We start from the raw sequence: 22,440 nt of genomic DNA, 5'->3' as shown, positions 1-22,440 counted from the left end.
AACGAGCATTCGCTGATAGCATTGTCTTTTCCTCGAACGACACAAAGGAAAATCGTTTTTGTTTTGTATCACTCCTCAGAGAGAGAGGGAGAGAGGTAAATCCAGAAATACCATTCACATCGATTGCAAGACCGAAACGTTTTAAGAGGAGCACGATGCTCTGGTGGGTCAAAGATGGGGCGTTTGCTAAATTCTGGTGAGGCGGCTTACACCAAACGCCGTTAACAAGAATGAATTAATTTGGCAGTTCCAGTGGCCAAAAAATGAAAAAAGCACCATAAGACCGCTCTTTTATACGCCTTCCGGCCACTAATCCATATTTCAAAACCGGTCCGCGCCACGTTGGAAACATTTAACAAAGAAGTGCCAGCCCATTCATATTACCCACGAGACATAAAACCTTACTATTTGCTTGCATCGATGAATCAAGAACTTGTTAAGCAGCGTTTTGTACGAAGATGAGCTATCCACGGAAAAGAGGTCATATTTTTAAGGCGTAGTTTCCGCAACTTGGCATACGGGTGGACGAAATATATATAGGTAACGAAGAGCAATACATCGAATATAATATTTATTATCATTTTTATACAATAAAGCTGTGCTTGCTACGCAAAACTGCCGGTTTCATGTTGATATGCCTGGTAGTGAGCAAACAGAACTTGTCTTTGAAAAGAACTTAACTGTCAGCTCAAAAATGCAGAAAAAGCTGAAAAAGCAAGGAAGGAAACCAAGCAAACTTATATACCTCTATACCATATAAAGCGCGAAACATAAAGATAGAAGGTACCAAGAACCGACAATACTTTCATACAATACAAAGCATGGGATACCTCTTAAGTTGGGCGTGCTATGCTTTCAAAATCTCCTCTCATTCTATGTAAAATCTTTTTCACCGGCATACTACGATTGTAACATGGCTTTGTTATATTTTTAAAGGAAAGCTTTTGCTACTTAAGCTTGAATTTTACCTCACTGCGGAAACAGCTGTCTTGATGAAAAATCACTTTTCGCAGTAGGCTGCATTCTGGTATGAGTTTCGTCATTTAAGTTTTTCAACAATGCGGCATAGCAAACATTAAAAGCTAGTTTTTCTCGACGCCGGTTGTATTGTATACATCTACAGTGCTGTGCCGAGAGCGTTAAGAAAAAAATGTTTCTTAAGCCATCGCCAACAATTCTTACTATTTTGATTTCTCCTGCAGAACGAGTATTCTACCTGTTTGTATTGTGGCCAAAAATACTCACACAGATGAATTTGTCTTATTTTTTTTTTTTTGTTTTTTCATACTCTGCTTTAAAGTAACAATCGATTGCTAGCCGAGTGGTCTTTCATGCACTTTTTTTTTGGTTTAAATATACCTTAGTATGTGTTGCGACGTGACAATCATAGTTTTCATGGTTACCACCATCGTTAAGATTGAAATTTTTTGATTTCTTCTGTGAATAGGATTTTAACTTTTTTTTTGAAATTTCTCGTCAGCTAAAAATAAAGATGATCTGTGAACTCTTTTTCTCGCTTTCAACTCAAAGACATCATTTTTTGCTTTGCTAATCAAAATCGTGGCTTTAAGGAAGAAAAAGTCGTCCGAAACCGAACAATCTTCTTCTGGCATACTGCAGATCTATTCTGACGATGGCATCTGCTAGATTATTAATATATTAATTAATAAATATCTCTGTTCTAACGTTTTAGCAATCCTTTACGGTTCAATCTTATGAAATTGATTAATCAATAAATTAATAAAAAAAAATTAAATTTTGTTTATAGATCTTGTCTTCACAAAAATATTGTAATAATTTTTTTCCCATTTTCTCTACTGTCTGCTTTAATGTAGGCGTCCCTTGTATAACACGGTACTTGTCAAACATGGCTTCTTCACGGAAGCATGGTACAAAATTTGCGATTAACTTAACACGGTTTTAATATAACACGTTTTTTAAAAATTGAATATGTATTCTGTAGAAGTTTCTTTCGAGTTTTTTTTGCTTTTATTTCTACTCTGACATTAATAAGAGAAGTTTTAAGAAAAATATAGATTCAACAGATTAATTGTAATTTTTAAAGAAGATATAACTTTAACTTTTGTATTTTTTCATAAGCTTGAATATATTATGCTTTTTTTATAAAGACTTGACCTCATTCACGACATTTTCATTTATATGTACCTTTGGAATAAAGCTTCAGTTATTATATATTTTTACAACTTAAGACTGGCTTTCTATAAAACATAAGCGCCATTTCCTTGATTTGTCTTATTTCAAAATCTCGCTCGTCTTCAAAGTAAATCTCGATACAACATGATACACATTACCTTGATTTACATAATATTTAAATTCATATTATATTATCCTAGCTTGAATAAATAAATAAAATAAAAGTTTTCGGACAACACGGTTCAGATACAACGCGGTACAGCGGTCGCGTATTTTCCTTCAAAATTTAGAAACTTCCCCTTTACTACTGTCGTATTAGACTCTACCATTATAATAAAAACGCTCAATGACGTCTTGAGGACCAGATCATAAGAAGCTCATGTTTTTTAAATCTCTACGATTGTTCTTAACGGTCAGAATATCAAAAAAGCACAAGAAGATAACGAGACAGATTTCACCATTGCTTGGCGAGAGCATAGGGTTACTAATCTATCAGTATTTCTGCTCAAAGTAAAGGGCTTAGTTGTAAAAAATCTATAGACCTAACAAAATGTCACAACTGCACAAAAAAAAAAAGCCGAGTTGTAAAATTTCAACCGCTCTATCTCAAATATCACTTCACCGTATGAGGCGATCTTTAATTTATATTTACAGTTTTTGAAGTGGATCCACATCCAACAATGATTACGCCCACTCCTTACTTTTAGAACCAAACGGTAGTTTCTCTTTCTGAACATATCATGGCAAAGCAATTCTTTTAATATTAACAGTAGTTTTTTGTTGATCACCTGAACAACAAGCTGTACGATGGAACGGCAAAGTACACGGTGCTAAAACTGTTTTCCCTAGCTTTGCTAGAGCACATAACGTTGAGATGGTGAGCGAACAGTTCCTTTTGCTTGTACTTACAGTGAGCAAACTCTATGGCCAATCACTTGGAACCTTTTACGGCTATGGCCAATCACTGGGAACCTTTCTCTCGCACATAACGGTTTCGTTAAAAATGTTATGAAAAATTAATTTAGCATAACTAGTGATCATAAACAATTCAAAATATTGAGTCTCTTTAGTATGATATGTCGAGTAAATAAATGATGCATAAAAATATCGTAAATGAAAAATATTTTAATTTATATCTTTTTCTTACAAAAATGTAGTCGTTTACAAAACACTTTTAAATACTTCCTTAATTGTGTTTATTGGGTCGTAAAAGAAGCAAACTTTTTATTGGGTAAAATTCTTCTTTTTAAAAAATTTTAATTTCTTTATTTGCTTCCTTTAAAAATATGTTCATGTTGTCACCATATGTTCAACGGGTTTTTAGTGGTGGTTATAATGAATGTTTTGCAGTTAGGGCACGCGCAACCCGACAATAACGTTTCGCTAAAAGGCGGCATCAACTTTTGTGATCTTTTCCCATTTCATTTCAGTTTCAGTTTTTCGGTTGCCCGATGTTGCTGGCATACTCACAATTAACACCCCATCGTTTTTATGAATGCCTTTGTGAGCGTAAGGTGTCATAAATTTCCAAATTAAGTTTTTTTTTCCCCCTCTTTTCTCTTTTGTTACATATATCAATGTTTTTACGAAAAATACCAACTGTCATCAAGATCGTTTAATAAAAGCAATTTACACTAATGATTACTTTTTTTTTATTCAGTTTTATACATCGGTCGCCCAGAGTGTACGAAGTATTCATTCAACTTTGTACAGTTTGCATGAGAAATTAATTTTATTAAAACGTTAAAAAGCCTTAAAGTTGAATATTCATATGCTCTTCGGAGATGATGTTATTAGTTTTATGTGAAATTTTTTGATTATTTGTCATTTTTTTATACCCACCACAGAATGGTGAAGGTGTATTCGTTTAATCAACACGTTTGCAATACCCAAAGGGAAGTTTTAGAGACTCCACAAAACATATACAGATATTACTTACGAGCATCAAATATTGAATCGACTTAGGCATGCCAGTCTTTTCATATGCGTAACGTCCATGGTGAACATTCAAGCAAGAACGGTTTAAGGACCCACCTGCAGTACTCAATAAACTAAAAACAACTTTGCTCACCAAGCAAAATACAGCAGATAAATCTATTAAAATCTCCGTATAAATTCAATGGATGACTCTATACTATCTGGCTGTAACCACCTAGCATTATAGTGTATCGAAATGTAATTCATTTGTCGAAATCTTTGCAATGCCCAAAAGGAAACTTCCCAGTATCAAATTCGTTATCCATCGTGGCTGTCTGCTCCGCTGTCCATCAGTCGGCCTGCCCATCTATGTAAGGTCGCTGCCCAACATCCCATCCCATTCGCGACAATGAAGATCTTATCTTCAAATTTGGCAAAAAGATTGAAAGTCGTTACACACAGATCGGTATAGGAAATGCATGACGTCGAACAAAGCACGCGTCTACAACGCAACACAAACTAAGAAGATTTCTGAGGTTTTCGCTCATTATTCATTACCACATGACTTTCCACATATATTCCACAGAGGTGGAAGAAGTTTGCCTCGCCCACCCACTTTCATAGAGTGCGGAAGTTTAGTTTCTCCTTTTCTTGTGGTCTGTTTAGGATGAAACTGGTAGGTATAAGGAAATCGGTTTTGATCTAATATAGTTTTCTTACTTCAAGTGATTTACTCAAAGTTGAGCCGATACTGGAAGACCATGTGATTAAAAAAAAAAAGTAGAAAATTAGCTTTCAGAGATGTTAGAGGTCTGTTGCGGCATATGCATTGGTGAACCAATGCACTATAATTGATTAATCTTTCATTAGGAACTTGAGACCGTTCTCTCATTTATCTTTTAGTGGGCATTTAAATATATTTCTAAATCAAGATCTCTTATAGGCTCTAAGTTACAACTTATTATGTCTATTGTTAGTACGATCGTGAAGGGATTGCCTCCATTTTCTAATAGAACTGAACATTAGCTACGAGCACATATTCCAAGACTTTGTAATCATTATCATTTCAACAGCAGAAATGCATGCTTATGAATGGACCGAGGGACATATTCAAATTTACTTAGAGACACACATTGTTTAAGAATATTTTCCAATACCATGAGTCGAAAAACCAATAAAATGATTTTTTAAAAGAAGTGCTTTTTCCAATGCCCTTCGCCGACATTTTTTATGTATGTACTTTTCAAATTTCATAATTATTTTCACTTCGTTGATTTCTATTTGCGAATAGTAATTTAATACATCGAGATAAAAGTATTCACACGAGTAAATAATAGGGAAAGGAAGAAAACAAAAATAATGTTATATACGTTTTTTTAATCTAAAATACATTTTGTTTTTGTCCTAAGCATTGTTTGTATTTTATTTAATTATTTGCCCATAATTTAGTGAGAGAAGCACTCATTTATAAGTAATTGATTAAACATACTCTACGCAAGGTAAAAGGCTTTTTCAGACCATAAAAAATGTAAAGTTCAAATAAAAAACGCAAAAATTTTGTTTAACATTTTTTAATGGTTTACTTTCTCATAGAGAAAAAAAAACTCCTAATTGTGACAAATCACTGGAATTAATTTATTCCTGAAAACAATTACAGCATATTCAACTGTTAATTAAATTTAAAGCAGCAAAGCAATAAAACCATATTTCGCCCTTTTTTATATATATATATATTAAACTCTGCTCGGTCCCGCTAACAAACCGCAAATTAAAGCCCGCAATGACTAAACAATTACCAGAAAAAAAAAAGAAAAAATAGGAAAAAAAGCTTAAAAAAAAATTGCATTTAAAAAGAAAGCAGATGGAGAGAGAGGGAGAGGAAAAAATTATACGCAGCTCAAATCGAAACTTTGAGAGGCAGTGTTGTAAGCATAACGTACTATGCAAGTGTAAAGAACTTATTGTTAAATATAACTGATGATGGAGCAAAACTTGGAAATGAAGCACAAACTAATACCAAAGTTAGTCATAAGGTACTTAGACATGTTCATAAGCATACATATTGTATAACAGGAAGATTATATATATATATATAGGATAAATAATAATCGCGGTCCAAAAGGATGCAGATGAACTTGAACTTAACTTTTCAGGTTCAGTCGAGTTGACCGTAATCGAAACATCGAAAGAAAATAATCAGAACCTAATCGCGATTTTAGGCGAATAGGCGGAAAACAACGTCTATATGGATTTAAGTTGCTGAAGAACACGTACGTTTCATTTTTTCATATATTACTGCTTTTTGAAAAACTCGATATACCCTTACATTGGATGTAAACTTTAAATATTTAATAAACTGTCTGCTACAAATATTTGTACATTTAATATTAATTAAATAAATAAAAACCAAAAAAAAAAACATATTCTACGTACATAGACGTGCGGATGTTGTATTCACACTATGAAATTATTTAATATTTTTTCCAACGGTTTTTAATGCTTTCCTTTTTTTAACTAAAATTCCATTAGTTTCCCTATAAAATACGTTTTAAATAAATTAAATGGCATTATAGACGACTAACAGCAATAATGTCGTGTGTATTTGGGCGTGTATGTAATGATGGTAATATTGTAAACTTTATATAAAAATATTATTAAATGATTAAATAAAATGCTTTAGGGCAAAATAATCCTTGAAAAGAAATCAAATCAAACAACTATTACGGATAGTTTAATATAAATTTAAATAGTTTCAGGGTAATTTTTCTAACCATAACATAATTCAAAATAAATTTATTTTATTCCCTCATTTTTAATAGTTAGTAATTATAATTTTATACAAATGAAAGGTGAAAAAACGTTTCACAAACAAATGGTTATAGAATATGAGTCCAATTGCCAAAAATTATTGCTTAACACAAGAGAAATAATTGGATTTCTCGAATTTTGGCATTGCGTAAAAGAAAAAAAAATTCTAAACAAGTAAAAAAATTATGTTCGATCATAACCGAATCTTTTGCACTCATCATCGGCTAAAAATAACGAAAGGAATGTGGCTGATTTTTACTATTTTCAAAATAAAAGGTGTACGTGAATAGGTGTAGGTGAATAACAAGCCTTTATTGTATAGTCACGCGGGCCTTGTAGGCATGTACTTTCAAACTCTCTTGAAAGTTTGTAGGTACCGTAGCTAGCCAGCAGCCTCAAACAGGCTACAAGGCATCTACATGTGTCCGTCTGTCCATTTACGTAATATCTGTGGTAAGCAGTCTTTAGTCACAAAATTTAATATATCGATGACAAATATGGCAGAAGCACTGCAAGTGCATGCATATAGATTGGTATTGAAAATGCACACGCCTACAGTGTAGCGCAAACTGATAACATTCTTGCTTTGTAGGTTTATCGCTCATTGGTCAGAAACTACGGCACAACGACCAAGAATTCCACGTATATTCTAAAAATAAAGGAACAAATCAACCACGCCCACCCAAAATTTAGGTTTTTTTACCGGTTTTCAAGATAAAGATGCTAGATAAAAAGATTCGAATGCAGCCTTGTTATTCCTTTGTACTGCATTCGGCCCTCTTCGCACATCTTACATTTATTCTGCAAAATATTTATGTATATACTTAAGAGGGATCCTGTCCATTTGATTGCGTTCTTCATCACATTTTCTGACTTGTCACTTTTGTCCAAGGGTGTCTTGAGTTCGTAGTAAACTCTTTCTTATTTTCCTTTGTTTTGGCTATGCTTTCCACTTTTTAACGCACCGCCGATCTGATTACAACTATGTGCATTGATCAGTATTTGTTGTTTCCTTGACATGTATTTATTATTCGTCTCATTCTGCAAGTCAGCGCATTAACAACAAATGATTTACTGAGATGAGTAGAAAAGGCCCATTAACTCAATTGCTTAAAGTGTCGTACTAGTAAAACGGAGGTCATCAGATCAATTCACAAACAAATATTTAAAAAATTTGTAAAAATTATTTTCAACAACCAAATTATTCTACCAACTATGTGAATATGGCATTTTCTTCTTCTTATGTTCTTGTTTCCCTTCGCACATGTTCGCACAAAATTATGAAACTTCAAGATTCATTCATTTCCAAGTTTCTTTTTTTCAGAAATTTTTCAATTAGCTTAGCGCACGTCTTTAGGTTAACCGTTTGATTTTAACTAGTTCGTGTTTTTCTTCACCAATAACTTTAAGCTGTCGATATATAGTTGCGACTAAGGAAGCCTCTGCTCACACCGACCTTAAGTTACCTACTATCTACTATCTGTTATGCTTAGACTATTATTATTATAAATTTAGCCAGAGAGTAAATCCTAAGACTAAAGTCTTAAAGCACTAACATCGAAGTCTTTCGGCTTTATTGAAAACTCTACCGCCCTTGAGATTTGAACCCACGACCATTGGGTTGCTAGTCGAGAGTCTTGCCTACTTGGCCACTCAGGCGGATATGCTTAGAATATTTCATTGCATTTAAATGAAAATGAAAGCAATAAGTGATAGGTATTTAAAATTTCGTCGTAAGCCAATCATATAATTTCTCACTTTCTCGTTTTAATTTAAGCTTCTTATCATATGGTGCAGTCTTCGTTAAATCATTCATTTCAATGTTTAAGCATTGCATAGTGATAATACTTATAATGCCACAATGCATACACACATATGTTGTTAATAGCTTGGTGCGGTGAATTTATGCTTATTTTGCATGTTTTTCAGCAATTGTTAACGTTTCACTATAAACCTAAACGACCTGTTCGCTGCTGAGCATATTTTTCCTTTTTATTGTATTTCGTTCGTTCCATGTATAATAAAAGAAAGAAAAAAAAAAGAAATGTTTATCCTTTCAAAAAGTCGTAAATGTTTTATGATATAATTACCCAAGCGTGTGTTTATATTCGTAGATGTTAAGTGCTATCCTCATAACTTCGTGCATGCATTTTGAAAAGAAAATCATTTTACATATTTTACTATTTACTCTATTTTTATACACGCCTTCAAAGGATGAGAGTATGCTGATTTTCTCATTCCATTTGCGACATATTACGCTCACTTAGATTTGGAATTGTGTGTTAGCCACGACGGAAGGCTTCCTTTTCATATAATTACACTGTAAAGGACGTTAGAGGAATTACCAAGGTCAGCACTAAGGGACTTAAGAAGTCATCACTGAGGTGAGATCGTGGTACGACATGGGCTATGGGGAAATATGGTAACGCGGGTAATCTAAGACTGCGTGGAAGTGTCATTATGCACTGCTTATAGTACTAATTTCATTATAATTGAAACATACCAAGCGTGTAAGCAGCCCCGACTATGCTAGATGGGAACGAGCCTTGGGGGCATTTCATGGTAGCTCTACTTACATCCCAAAATCGCGAGAGATTTCCATAGTAGTTACACTTTTTACACTGTTAAATGTGTCAAGTAAGGCATGTGCCACTATGCTGCGTAAGGCAATAATTGGATTGAAATTTCCAAGAAGCATATTTTTCATACCTGCAGTTGTCACAGAAAGCCACTTTGACCTAAATCACAAAAAGAATCATCTGGACTGCAGTCTCCGCCGAAACTGTATATAATTTGCTGTAGTTTCTGCAGCCCCTAATAAATGAATGACTAAAACCACTTATGCTATATAGCTAGAAATCGTCGCCGGGAAATTTTCGCGCTTAATTTCTTGCATACTTGCATTTCTATAGAATGTATTATAAGCAGAATCCTATTCCGGTCAAGGCTATATAAAATTTTTTGGGATTTTAATAGCACATACTTTCACATCTACCATATAACTGAACTGAGTTTAAAACACACTTTCTCGATGGCTTTTAAAACAGAACACAATATGTATAAATGCAAGACGACTTTTCTCATATACATATGCATTTGCAAGTATAAACGTTTTTATGTGCGCGTAGGAATATTCGTTAATTTATTCATTTACATAAGGGTCTAAAGCTTGCATAAATTTTGTAACGCGTATGAAATATGTCATTAGCAATCCAATGGGCCATATAAGCATATATACATAAACGTAGGCATATTTTCAACTGAAAGAAAATGGAGCATTAATATTGTTATTATAAGTTTCATTAGATAGCATGATTTTCCTGATGACCTACGCCCTCCTTACTCTAAACAAAATAATAAATGATCCCAATAAAACTTTTCATATTTATTCGGATAAGCACTTACAAAAAGCCGTTAAGTACCGCATACCTAAAATTTCCATAAATCATTTCGATAGTTCAGTCGTTAGCATGGACATGAAACACTTTGCACCTAAGTCTTGAATATGCCAACGAGGCTATTTACTGAAATAGCAGCATAGATGTCTGTATGTGGTGAAGACGTCCTAATTCGCATTTTCTTTTCTTAAGCTTATGCACAAATTTTTAATTTTAATCTTTGGATATTTGATCGTTTTAAAATCATTTCGATAAGCGAAAAATTGTACGTCTTGTGGATAAATTCAAGCTGGGTTACATATTTTATAATGTTCCTTGGCAAGAAAACACGGAAAAACTAAGTGTAAGAAAAGTATTGAGTACATAGCCAAGAAGTTAAGCAATGAGGTGGAACGACGTTGACGCTTCTCTACGTTTTAATGCAGAGTCCCTGAGTGGCAGCCTCGTAGCTGTCCTACTCAAAATTGTTCACAGCGTTTAGCCATAAAGCTTAGCTGTATAAGATGTAACCTCTCTCACTTCGTTAGATGGAAAGTTGTCCTATGTAGTCAAGCGGAAGCTATGCTGGAATTCCAATTGTCAAAAAGTTGTCTTTGCGAAAGTCTTTATTTCGACCGCATCGGCAACGAATAGAGTCAAACGATTTGTACGTTGAAGCCAATATAGTCGTGCATAAAAATGAAGATGTTAAGGTAAAGGGCCACTTTTCAAAGAACCCCTTATTTGCATCCAAACTTGACATATTCTAAATTTTCCCAAAATTGATTATACTGCCCCGTTTCTTATTAATGTTCATCACTAGGTACTAAAAGGTCTTTATTGCTATCATAAAAGGACCTACAATTCAGAAAGATCCATGCGTAGAGTAGGAAAGCAAAATAAATCTAGATAGTCTAAATTTACACAGTTCATTTTTATGTCAAATTACTATTATGAACCTACTTTCATTATAAAATATTAAACATAGAGCCCTGTTGTCAAAAATTTACTTTTTATGGCAATCCCCACATAAGGTCGGAAAAATTAAGTGCTTGACATTTTATTCATTTCATTTTTGTATCATATCGCTGTCGGGGACTAACTTTCACCATAAAGTGCTAAGCGTTACGCTTTTCTGCCATATAAAGGCTTAATTGTCGCAAGGGCGTTCACATGGGAGAGAGAGAGAGTGAGATCGGGTTCCATTCAATCCACATTTTTCACATCAGTCTCACACTCAGCGACTTTTCTCGGAGAAATTTAAAAATTCCAATCTTTTTTCAAAATACAATGTCAAATGGTCGCGATAGTCCGATCTAGTCCAATGAGCCTCGTGCTTGGGCAAAAATATGTTAGTATATCAAATTTCGCGAAAATGTCCCCGTCATTTTTAACTTGAACGTAAAAACACCTAAATAGATCTCCGTATGGACAGACAAGCTTAAATCAATACAAAAAATGATTTTGATTCTTCAAGTGTACTAAAAGATGGATCAGCATTTAGATATTAATTCCGCCTTCCTTTGGATGTTAATTTTATCGACACAAACTTATTATACTCTATACCGCATGCGATGGTGTAAGCCATAAAAGAGAACTTTTCACAACTACTACAACAACAAGTAATTTAAACAGAGAAATGTTAAAAAGTGAGAGATAAATACGACTGCATAGACACGTCAAGTGTTAACACACGCACACACACACACACACACACACTTTTATGTGTATATATATACATTTATACAAATTTAAAAAGTTTTACATGCATGAAAAAATTTATAAAACGTTGGAAGAAAACTTCCAAAGTTAGAAAAAAAAAGTCAAAAAATATGAATTTTTATAAATGCTTAGCACTTTTTTAATGTATTTACGAAAACGGAAGACTTTTACCAAAGTTGAACCATATATAGAAAAAGGAAGGCGGCAGCAGTAAACAGCTGAGAACGAATTTTCTTACACCACCCAGACCTTAAACCTTATATTCTATTATTATCTTATTATACCGTCTATCTATCTATTTTTAGACTTTTATCGAAATGCGCGGTGCTTGATAACAAAATAAAACAAAGATAATTAAATGTAATTAGAAAAAGAAAAAAAAAACGATTACTATAAGATATTTACAATAATATTTTTCATACATAGTTGGTAGCACGTCACAAGGAATTATATGTATCTGTCCTTTTTTACTGATCCAGGGTCAGCCAACTCTTAGGCTGATTAAGCTGTCTATCGACTGTGGCGCAGGGATCTGACCCAAAGCCAGCTAAATCTTAGGCTGATTAAGCTGTCTTTCGAAGATGACACAGGGACTTCCAAGCAAATATTTTTAGAATCAAAGTAAATTCTTCGACAAAAAGTTCTTGGTTTTCTTTTTTATGGACGTTATGGGCAGTAAAAGTTGTAATCGCAAACAAACGCAGAGTCAGAGAAGTCTAAAAATATTATTTTTCACATCAATATTTTCTCATCGCATTTCTATTCTTGAAATTTAACATACCGTGCATAATAGGGGTATTGTGTATAACTTCCACTTGAGAGAATGTTAACAAGCAAATTCTCATCGTTAGTGTTATGTAATGTTTCTTGTTGCAGAAACATTTAAAAACTTTCAGCCAACTTATGGAACACTAATAAGAAATTTCATTAACAAAGTAGCTTTTAAAAAATCGGTTTTTTTTATAACATCATGAGATATACTTTTCTTTCAGCTTAATTTGCAACTTTTTTTTTTTAAATCAGTTGCGTTTAGGTATTTTATTTCTAGCATAATATAACCGATCGTGTACAGCTAGGTGTACAGCTTGAAGACTTTCGCCGCCTTTAACTTGACTAATTTTACGATTGATCTAGTTATGTGTGCCTGCGTGTTCGCTTGCGAACTTTCTATCCTATGATATGCTGTGCATGCAATCTGTCAATGCTTTATAATGCAATATTTAGGACTATATAGGTTGCTTCTTCTTCTTCTTTCGACTAGTCATTAATCATAAGAGAAACCAATCTATTTTTTTTTTCTTATTATTTTTTAAGATATAGTGTTCCCATGAAATTCTCATAAAATAAATAAATAAATAAATAAACACTTTCAGCTTCTTACGCATTCTTTATGATATCTCTAATAAGAAAAACGTTTGGATATTAAAAAACGAAGCAAAAATACAGCGGCGTGGTAAGATATATTTATCCAAAAAAAAAAAAAACCTAAATAGAACCTAGAGGACCTATTTTTAAGGGTGATTTCAAATATTATATATTAATAGCATTTTCCTGGCATTCTTATCGTTAAACTGTCATAAAATTAGTGCTTGTGCCTGCCTATCATCGTTTCTGTCACTATATCAAATTCCATATTCTGGAGCAAACTCCTCAATATCAATTTTGGCCTTAAACAAGATAATTAACTCGCGAAAACCATGGAATGAAATGTAAACAAGAGGTGGCATTAAAATAGGAGTAAGTTGTACATGAATTATTAAATATAATAATTATAGTCACTATACTCTAATGTTGTAGTAATCTTTCACGCTGCCGTCTAATAAAATTGATTAACACATCAATTAACAAAAAATTAGTTTTTATATACGCCTACCATCCATTTATTATGCACAAAATTTGCGTAAAACAAATAAAAACATTGTAGTCCGCAAAGTTGACATTTAATTATCCTACATCAGGTCGTCTATTACAGCTACTCGCTCGTTTTGGCAATAATACACCGTAAGTTACGCATTATCTTAATGCAGAGACATACTTTCGATGACCGCCTGCACATTGGGGGATTCCCAAAACATCAAATGGCGTGATCTAAATTTCGCAAACTTAATTACTTAATAAAAATTTTATTATTTTCGAGTTTCCATCATAGAAACCTAGAAATTATACTTTCTATTCATATAGGGTTTTGCTTTTTCTCTATATGTGTTGGGGCCCAAAAGAAAAATGGGTAGGTATATGTAATCCAAATACTATGCTGTTCATTTTGTTGCTAAATTGTTACTATGGACCAATTTTCATCATAAATTAATAAAAATTAAATTTGTTTTTATTCCTAAGAAATCTCATATGGCGTGAGGTCCAAAACATAGAAATTTATTCCATTTACTTTTCATGAATAAATATTCAACTTGAAACGATAGCGATTATACCTTTTGGGCAGATAAGAATTCACAGTTCAGGAGAATCCATATATGCGGTTGTGTCCAAAAAATAGTCAAAATTGGCCGAAGTCAATTTACTATTATGAACCAATTTTCACCATTAATATATTAAAAATTACACCTTTCTACCGTTCGATTCAACAGTTATATAAAAGGGGACTTAAAATATGTACCCCGTCGAACCAAATTTTTCATACCACTTTAGAACGTCGAAGTGCAATTACAAAGCGAAAGTTTTGAATATTGCAATTTTTTTCGATATAAGAACATTTCACATTAACGCCGATCGGAACCATTGTCGGAACAGCGTTCGTCGTTGGGCCAAAGCACTTCTGTGTACCATATTTCATCAAAATATTTTAAAAATTGCGACATCTGAAAAAAAAAAGATGGACAGACAAGCTTAGAACAAGTTTAGATTCAGAAAATGATTCTAAATCGATCAGCGTAATTAAAGGTGGGTATATCTTAAGCCCTTCTAGACGTTACGTGCGTCCACACGAACCTAATATATCCTGTGTCACAAGTGATGAAGGATATAAGTATTGTCGTTATTTTTTTTTCATTTGTATTCGAGTATGCTACCAGAAAAAGGTAACCGTGGGATATGCGAAAAAGTGAGACAAGTTTCACTTTTGTTTCCTTAAATAGTAGCAATAAATGAGAAAAACATTCATCTTTTATATTCTAAGCCAAGTAATGCCATAATTTACATAAAAGTAATGCGTCCAGCTTCAACTTTGACAGTTTGATAGTAATAAATTTCTTTTACAGCACACACCATCCAAAGCACAAGCAGAAAAAAATTTTACTATTTATATTCAGTTCACTGGCTTTTTTTTTTTTTTTTTTGTTCGTAAAGATTTCCCAACATTTTGTATGTGTCGTAAAAAATCTTTAGAATAAAGGCTCGGTTGTAAACACAACTTTAGAGAATTCGATTAAGATTTTGCTTTTCTTCTTCTTCTTCTACTTCATTTTAGTCTTACAACTTCTACGGTCTTAAAGCTTGTCAAGGAAGTTCCCGAGTTATTACTTCTCCTTGCACTTAATGTAAAACTATGGATAATAAAATCTAAGGAGTTTCATCCCTGCCAACTTACGTATATATCTATATATTACATATATATGAAAATTTTTCCTCACATATACATAAATAGGTGTAAAATGTACGTACATATTGAACAGTCCGTATATGTACGTATGGTAAGACGGGTGCGTTCTTCTTTAATACTTTGGATGAATAGATTTCTTCTGTTTATTTTTATTTCTTTTTTTGTTTGCTTTCCTGTTCGTTCAATTTTCAAAAGAGTTTTTTATTTTTACTTTTGCCATTTGGTGTCATGTTTACATACACACTCGCATTCATACGTAACTGTATATGTTTGTTTATTTTATTTTTGTGCTTGTATGCATGGATTTGTGTCTCGTGTTTATTTATTATTACTTCTTACATTGTTTGCCGTTTCTTTACATTTTATGTTTATGGAGTAGTCACTCTTTCTCTTTCTTTTTTCTCCTTAATTCAATTTTTTGGAAATTTTTTTTTTTTTTTTACAAGGAAGAAAAAGAATTCCTTTGAGTCTAGAGTTCCATAAAAGAGAACTAACGTTTTTTTTTTCTCTTTCCTGAAGATTTATTATTAAGTTTTAGAAAATAAATTCAATAAAAAAAAATTTATATATAAATATTAAAATAGGAGAAAGAATTTTCAAAATCTTTTGCTTTTATGTCCATTCTACAGAGTAAGATTAAAACAGCCTACCGGCTTTGTCAAGCCTGTCTGCAGGCTTGCAGGAACCTAGAAAATCCCTTTGTTCGATTTTGTTCTAACGATCACAATCAAAGCCACATTCTTTGATGCTATTATGCGAAAGTATGGGCAGAAAAAATGGAAATCAAAATACTTTTCAACCTCATCGAACGACTAGAAGAAAGGCACTCTCGAGATGCAAAACTTTGTAAAAATTATAATAAATTAAAAATTATTCAGCACAATGTCAGTGAATATTAAAATCAATTATGTGATTAGATTTCTAGTCTTCTGAATGTAGAACGTCTCAATAATGATACAATAACTTCAACTATAATATATAGAATATAAATATAAGAAAGTTCTGTCCGTTTTTGCAATAAGAAAAAGCACAAATCACTAATACTATCTTCCGGTTTGCTGAGCTGAATTAAACCTTTCTCCGATCTCCGATATTGTCAGAAAATAATTTTGCTTAACAACATCGTCGTCGATAAAACATAGTCGCCCAGAACATAGCTTATGAGAAAAATGGAAATCATCTGCTTCAGTTTTTCGAACCATCTTCTGCATGTCGTACCTGTACCTTCACCAAGCGTTCTGAATAAATTTCAACATGCTTCTGTATCATTCCTTTCTTGTTGCAGTTCGCGTAGAGTACAGTGGCACAAATAAACTTTATTAGTACCTATGGGCACACTATCGCTTCGCACTTAAGACTAAAGTGAACCGACTTTGTTTGTCAATCTACAACCTCAGTAGGTATACATTAAGCGATAAAACCAGAGAGCCGAGCATTCGTCAAGTAAACATGCGCTTACGTCTCGAAACGTATTGAACTTTCCGGTAGACCTTATGTATGCATATATTTTATCATTACTATTATCATTATATCTAACTTGGCCAGAGAAGTGAACTCTGGCACTAAAGTCTTAAAGCGCTAGGCTTTATTGAAAAACACTGCCACACTTAAAATTTGAATCCAAGCCAATTGAGTTGTTAGTCGCGATCCTTTGCCTAATCGGATATTCAGGCGAATATTTTATTATATTTTCAATATAAACAAACAAATTTAAATAATATAATGACTAGTCTAGGTCGAAATAGGATTCGGTGTAAGAAATACAATGTGTGTCGGCAAAGAGTCGTCATTAGAGAAAAAAAAGAGTTCATGTTTAAATATTTTTTAGGTTCAGGCTTTACAAACTCAAACAATCACTCTGCATACGCTGAATACTTTTGTTAACGCATTTGCAAATTTTATTAACCGTATTAAAAAAAAAATAAATAAAAAAAAAATTAATTCTTAAAAATTTTCATTTTTATTTCTTCGTAAAAAAAATGATTTCATCAACTGATGTGTTTTGATTGCACATACAAACATAAGATAAATTTCCAAATAAAATACTTTTATCTCTTCAATATGCATTGACTCACCTTTTGTGCCTTACAAGTAGTTGTGATAGGCTGCACCTCATGTTGAGGGTGACGCTGATCGTTAATGCATTCAGCACAAGCAGGTATTTTGCAAGTCAAACAATACATTGACAATAATTCCTCATGTTCGCCGCATACCGATTCGCGTTGTTGAGCGGCTCCTTTTGGCTTCACTAATGTATGCTTAGCCAAAGGTCCTCTGGCCGGATGGCATAATTCACGACATGCGTCACAATAACGTATCTCGCATTGCTCGCAAACCAGTGATGCTACTTTTGGATCGGTTTCACACATTTGACAACGTAATGCCTCACGGGCACAAAAACGATCTACTATGGATTCCATAGCACGATAGGGCGGTAAGTTACGTACACCGCCCTCGTCGAAGAATACAATTTTACGGCAAAGTGGACAAGTTAGGCTGTAAGCAGCGCCTGGCGGTCCCGATGCCGCCCCTGGCAATAAGCCTTGCAAATGTGGAGGACCAGCATACGATACTGGTCGTGAAGTATTAGAGCAACAAACTCCGGAATCAGCTTCACTTAGGATGCTCACCTTATCCGACTGATCTTGATCGGATGTAACTGATTCGGAACCTGTGGCGGAACTGGCAGTACTAGCAGCTGAACTATTCGACGAATGTCTAGTCGAAGGATGAGGATGGGTATGTGCGTGCGTATGAGCCCCTGGAGGATGAGGATGTATAGTAGCGGCTACACTGTGTATGGTGCAACCATTTATGTTGCCAATTAGCGAAGAACCGCCTGTAACCGAAGCTAAAATTGCACCCGGCGTATAAGGGGTCTGTATATCCAAAGCACAACCCAAGCACAAAGCATGAAAGCAGGGCAACAATACTGGATTTGCAAAAAGCTGCTTGCACGTAGGGCAACGTAATTCGTCCTCCATAATCTCAGACAAAATAGGACCGGGGATAATAGGATTTTTGACTTCAGAGAAGAAGTTGTAGTGAAATTTGATATATATTTTTCACTTTAGAAATTATTATTATTATTAAACATTTTCGACATATTTGAGTTATGCTACAAATATATTTTCCTTTTTTTTTTTAAATTTTTTTTATCAAAATTTGTGATCACTTTATACCCAGGTATCTGTATCTTTATTAATCTTTTTCATGGAATTTTTTACTTATATACTATTTTCAAAATGCCGCCAAATTTTTTGTGGCCTTGGAAAATTTTATAGTTAATTTGCACGCTTGCACCCTCAGAAAGATTTCTGTTAGAAATTCACTTTGATCTATGAAGCATTTACAAGTGCAGCATAAGCATCAACACAAAGAGCAACACATTTTTACACAAAATTTGCAAAGTATTAAAATTCGTTTTCGCTTTCCTTGCTTTCAATCCACTCGAACTTTTTTCATTTCCCATCAAACTGCATAATATTTTATTTGTTTATTTTCTTTTGAAAGATTTATTTCTTTAATATAGCATTTATATATATATCGTTGAATAATGCGTTACCGCACACCTCTAAAGACAACCGTTTTTTCAATCTATATCCACGATTTACGGATCTAATTAATATAATATTTGTTTTAAATTTTAATTATTTGAATTTAATTAATATGTGCGGCGTAAGCTCTATATATGCCATACACTTTGAATTGAATTAAATTATGTGTATTTTCACATAAGCTCTCGCGATAAAAAATATACACATCTTTACTGTTCACAAATTCTTTTATAATTTTAACAATCAATTAATTATATGTAAAAATGTTTATTTTTTAGTTTAGTTTTAGTTTTCTTCTTAAATATTTTATATATTTACGCGCAACTCTTCCGTAAAGTTTCGCGAGAAAAAAATTCACACCGTCACCGTTCGATTTGAAAGTTAAAAATGCAACAACAAAGTACGCACGGTACTTCTTTTATAGCAATCGTCACTAACAGCTGTTACTCAATGTTTTTTTGGAAGCAAAGTAAATTTTACGCTCAGAAATAGAATTTCACATTCTCAGTAGTTTTTTTTTTGGGGCATCCATAAGTAGTAATATTCAGCAAAATCAAATTTTACTCTCAGAAATTGAATTTCATATTCTCAGCATTCTTTTAGGGCATCCATAAGAAATATACAGCAAAGTCAATTTTACTCTCAGAAAAGTACAAAAGAGCATTCAAAAAGTAAAATAAGAGATTATGTATGAAGTAGAGAGATTATGTATGAATTTTCTTAGCAAAACAAGTTGAACAAGTAATTTTTCAACGTCCACTCACGAACTCGAACATGTATGTTGCTCACGAACACGAAAATGAATTTTACTTATTCCATGTGCACAGTAAAATAAATTTTAACCGCAAAAAGTAGAATTCTACTCTCAGAAATCTGAATGGTAACTAAACGCATCCTTGCTTTGTTTTGATTCGTTTACCAATTTCGGTGCTGTGCTGTAAATGACGATAATCGTGTTAGCAGAACTACGATAATATTTTATTTCTTTTTCGGTTCGTCAAACCTACTCTATTATATCAAACATATTCGGATCTATCGCGTTGACAGTGGTGCGCTTGCTAGCAAAATTACTTTGTAAAGTTTTATTTGAAAATTGAAATAGAAATTGATATAATTTAAACCAATTTCCATTTAAGTAGTTAAAGTTATGAAATAAATTGAGATGAAAGTGGTCGCAGTAAAGCACTTTTTAACGCTTATTCAAAACTAACATACTAAACTAAAGTACAGATTTCAAAACAATTTGCAATAAGTATTTTTATGTAGCTATCAGGACCACTTTTTCATGAAGCGTTAGGATCAACAAAAAAGGGAACGACATCTCGTGATAATATACAATAACGTTTAGACTGTAATCTGCTGTATATTGTAATTTTCAGTTTTCTGGCGAGTGCCTATAACGTACGGTTCCCATTTGCAAAACTGGACTTGGGAATATTAATCAACCACATAATTTTCTCCTTTCGGAGTTTTGGGTCAATTATTGTGGCAATAAACGTTTTTAATAATAAGTGGACGGAAGCTAAACACGGATCGGTTGTATACATAAATATTTTATAGAAACATTTATAGGGTTTTTCATTTTTCTGCAATTTCACGAAATGATGAACACATTCGATTGCCATTATCTTATACATAAGCATTCTTAGTAAGCATTCTTTATCGATTAATAAAAAACCAAAACTCCACTAAGAGACCGAGACAAAATATAAAAGTAAAATACATTTCACGCAGTTAGACAGTTAGTCGTTCAAATGAGCCAATGAGTAGTCAAGGCTCCCCTAAGCTGCGTAAATTGGCTACGACTTTTGAACAAAGCACCAGAAAAATTATTAGATCTATTAAAATTTATTTTAACTTTTAGTTAACAGACTTTTAAGTTCAATATCTCTTTTAAGTAGTTCTATTTTTAGCTCCAGCTCTTTAATTTCCAATTTGTGTTTCTCGTCAGCCCGTTTATCTTCATTTTGGAAAAGTTTTATTTGTTCTTTCAACAGTTCTTCGTTAAGATTCTGCAGCACCTTCCTCTTGCTCGTTGACTTAGATTTTTTACTCTTCAATGATTCTTCTCGAGCCTAAATTAATGCTTAATCATTTAGAAAACTTCGAACGAAAGGAAAAAAAAACCAAATACCTTCTCAAGATGTGAAGCTAATGAGGAAATTGTGCTTTCGTCTTTTGCGTCTGCCGGAATGGAGGAAACTTGGGAAGTTCCAGGGTTAATATTAGAATGAGAACTGTTTGGTTCTTCCTCCTTTATTTCATTGCAGTGGATTTCAATGTCGTCTTTTGCAAAATTACTGACGTCTAATTCATTTAGCGGATCGGGAAAGCTTGATGAGCTATCTTGTAAAAAATCCATTTGCTTACACTTTGGCATAACTTTCTTTTCTCGTCGACATTTCTTTTTAATGTTTTCATATTTATCCTTCAAATTCTTAATACTGCGATCTGTTGGGCTTAACTTTCCAAATTCTTTATGAATTTTTTCCCAACAAATGCGTTTTTCTTTCCACGTCACTGCATCTACGCCTTTAGACTCCACGATAGGTTTATGTTTCTTCAGAATAGCTAAAAGAATTTTTTCCTCAAGTACCGAGAAATTGGCGGATCTTTTGAAGTAACATATTTAATAAGTAATAAATAAATGAAATCTAAAAATGTATCCATTTATTTATACATATATATTTGTGTTTTAATTACCTATTTCTTTTGTTTCTGCCGAATTCCATCTTTGCACTTCGAAGTTTTTATATTGCTTTTTACAAATCTGTCAATTTTTATTTTTTCGTTTTGCTTAACTTACGATTAAAGAAAAACAAAACAATACTACGAATAATCTGTCAAACAAAGTATTTAAGTATTTAAGTACAGTAGATTAGTCAGATGTACAGTTTAACCCAAATAATTGATATTTTCCCGCAACAAAAAAACCACCAGTTAAACCTCCGATTAAATGCTTTGTATGCACTAAACTAAGTTTTGCAGAATATGCCCCTCATCGATTGCATTGGTTCCCGTGACAACATCAAACTTCAACCTGTTATACGCGTGCATCAGAATTGTTGCATCGCATGCCGGAGATTGAAAGAGAAAACTACGATAAAATTAAACGCTTGTGTGCATGGGGTGCATAGTAAGTTGGATGTTGTATAGGAATTTTTTGATTTTGTTGGAAGCCGGCAAAAACGCATATGCATATGCATATGCGTTTGTTGACAGAAGCAATTTTTTTTTTTTGCTAATTTGCGCCCTTATTAATTTATAACATATCTGCGCCCTAATATACGAAATATACCTATGCACAGTTATTCATATATGTTTATTAGAGTAAAAAATGCATCCTTTT

The 22,440-nt window shown here is 33.2% G+C and overlaps 1 protein-coding gene across 1 annotated transcript in view; it reads right to left on the bottom strand.

The window, feature by feature from the left end:
* Positions 1-18,518, bottom strand: part of LOC119632901 (E3 ubiquitin-protein ligase TRIM9) — a 158,241-nt gene extending 139,723 nt beyond the window's left edge. The window contains exon 1 of the mRNA XM_038026057.1: positions 17,610-18,518. Coding sequence (XP_037881985.1) covers positions 17,610-18,518 — 909 coding nt within the window. The remainder of the gene's footprint in view (positions 1-17,609) is intronic.
* Positions 18,519-22,440: the final 3,922 nt, after the last annotated feature.

The sequence above is a fragment of the Glossina fuscipes genome, unplaced genomic scaffold (genome assembly GCF_014805625.2).
Source record: "Glossina fuscipes isolate IAEA_lab_2018 unplaced genomic scaffold, Yale_Gfus_2 2, whole genome shotgun sequence".
NCBI classification, from domain to species: Eukaryota; Metazoa; Arthropoda; class Insecta; order Diptera; family Glossinidae; genus Glossina; species Glossina fuscipes.
Note: the sequence above shows the minus strand (reverse complement) of the source record. Positions and strands in the feature narration are given on the sequence as shown.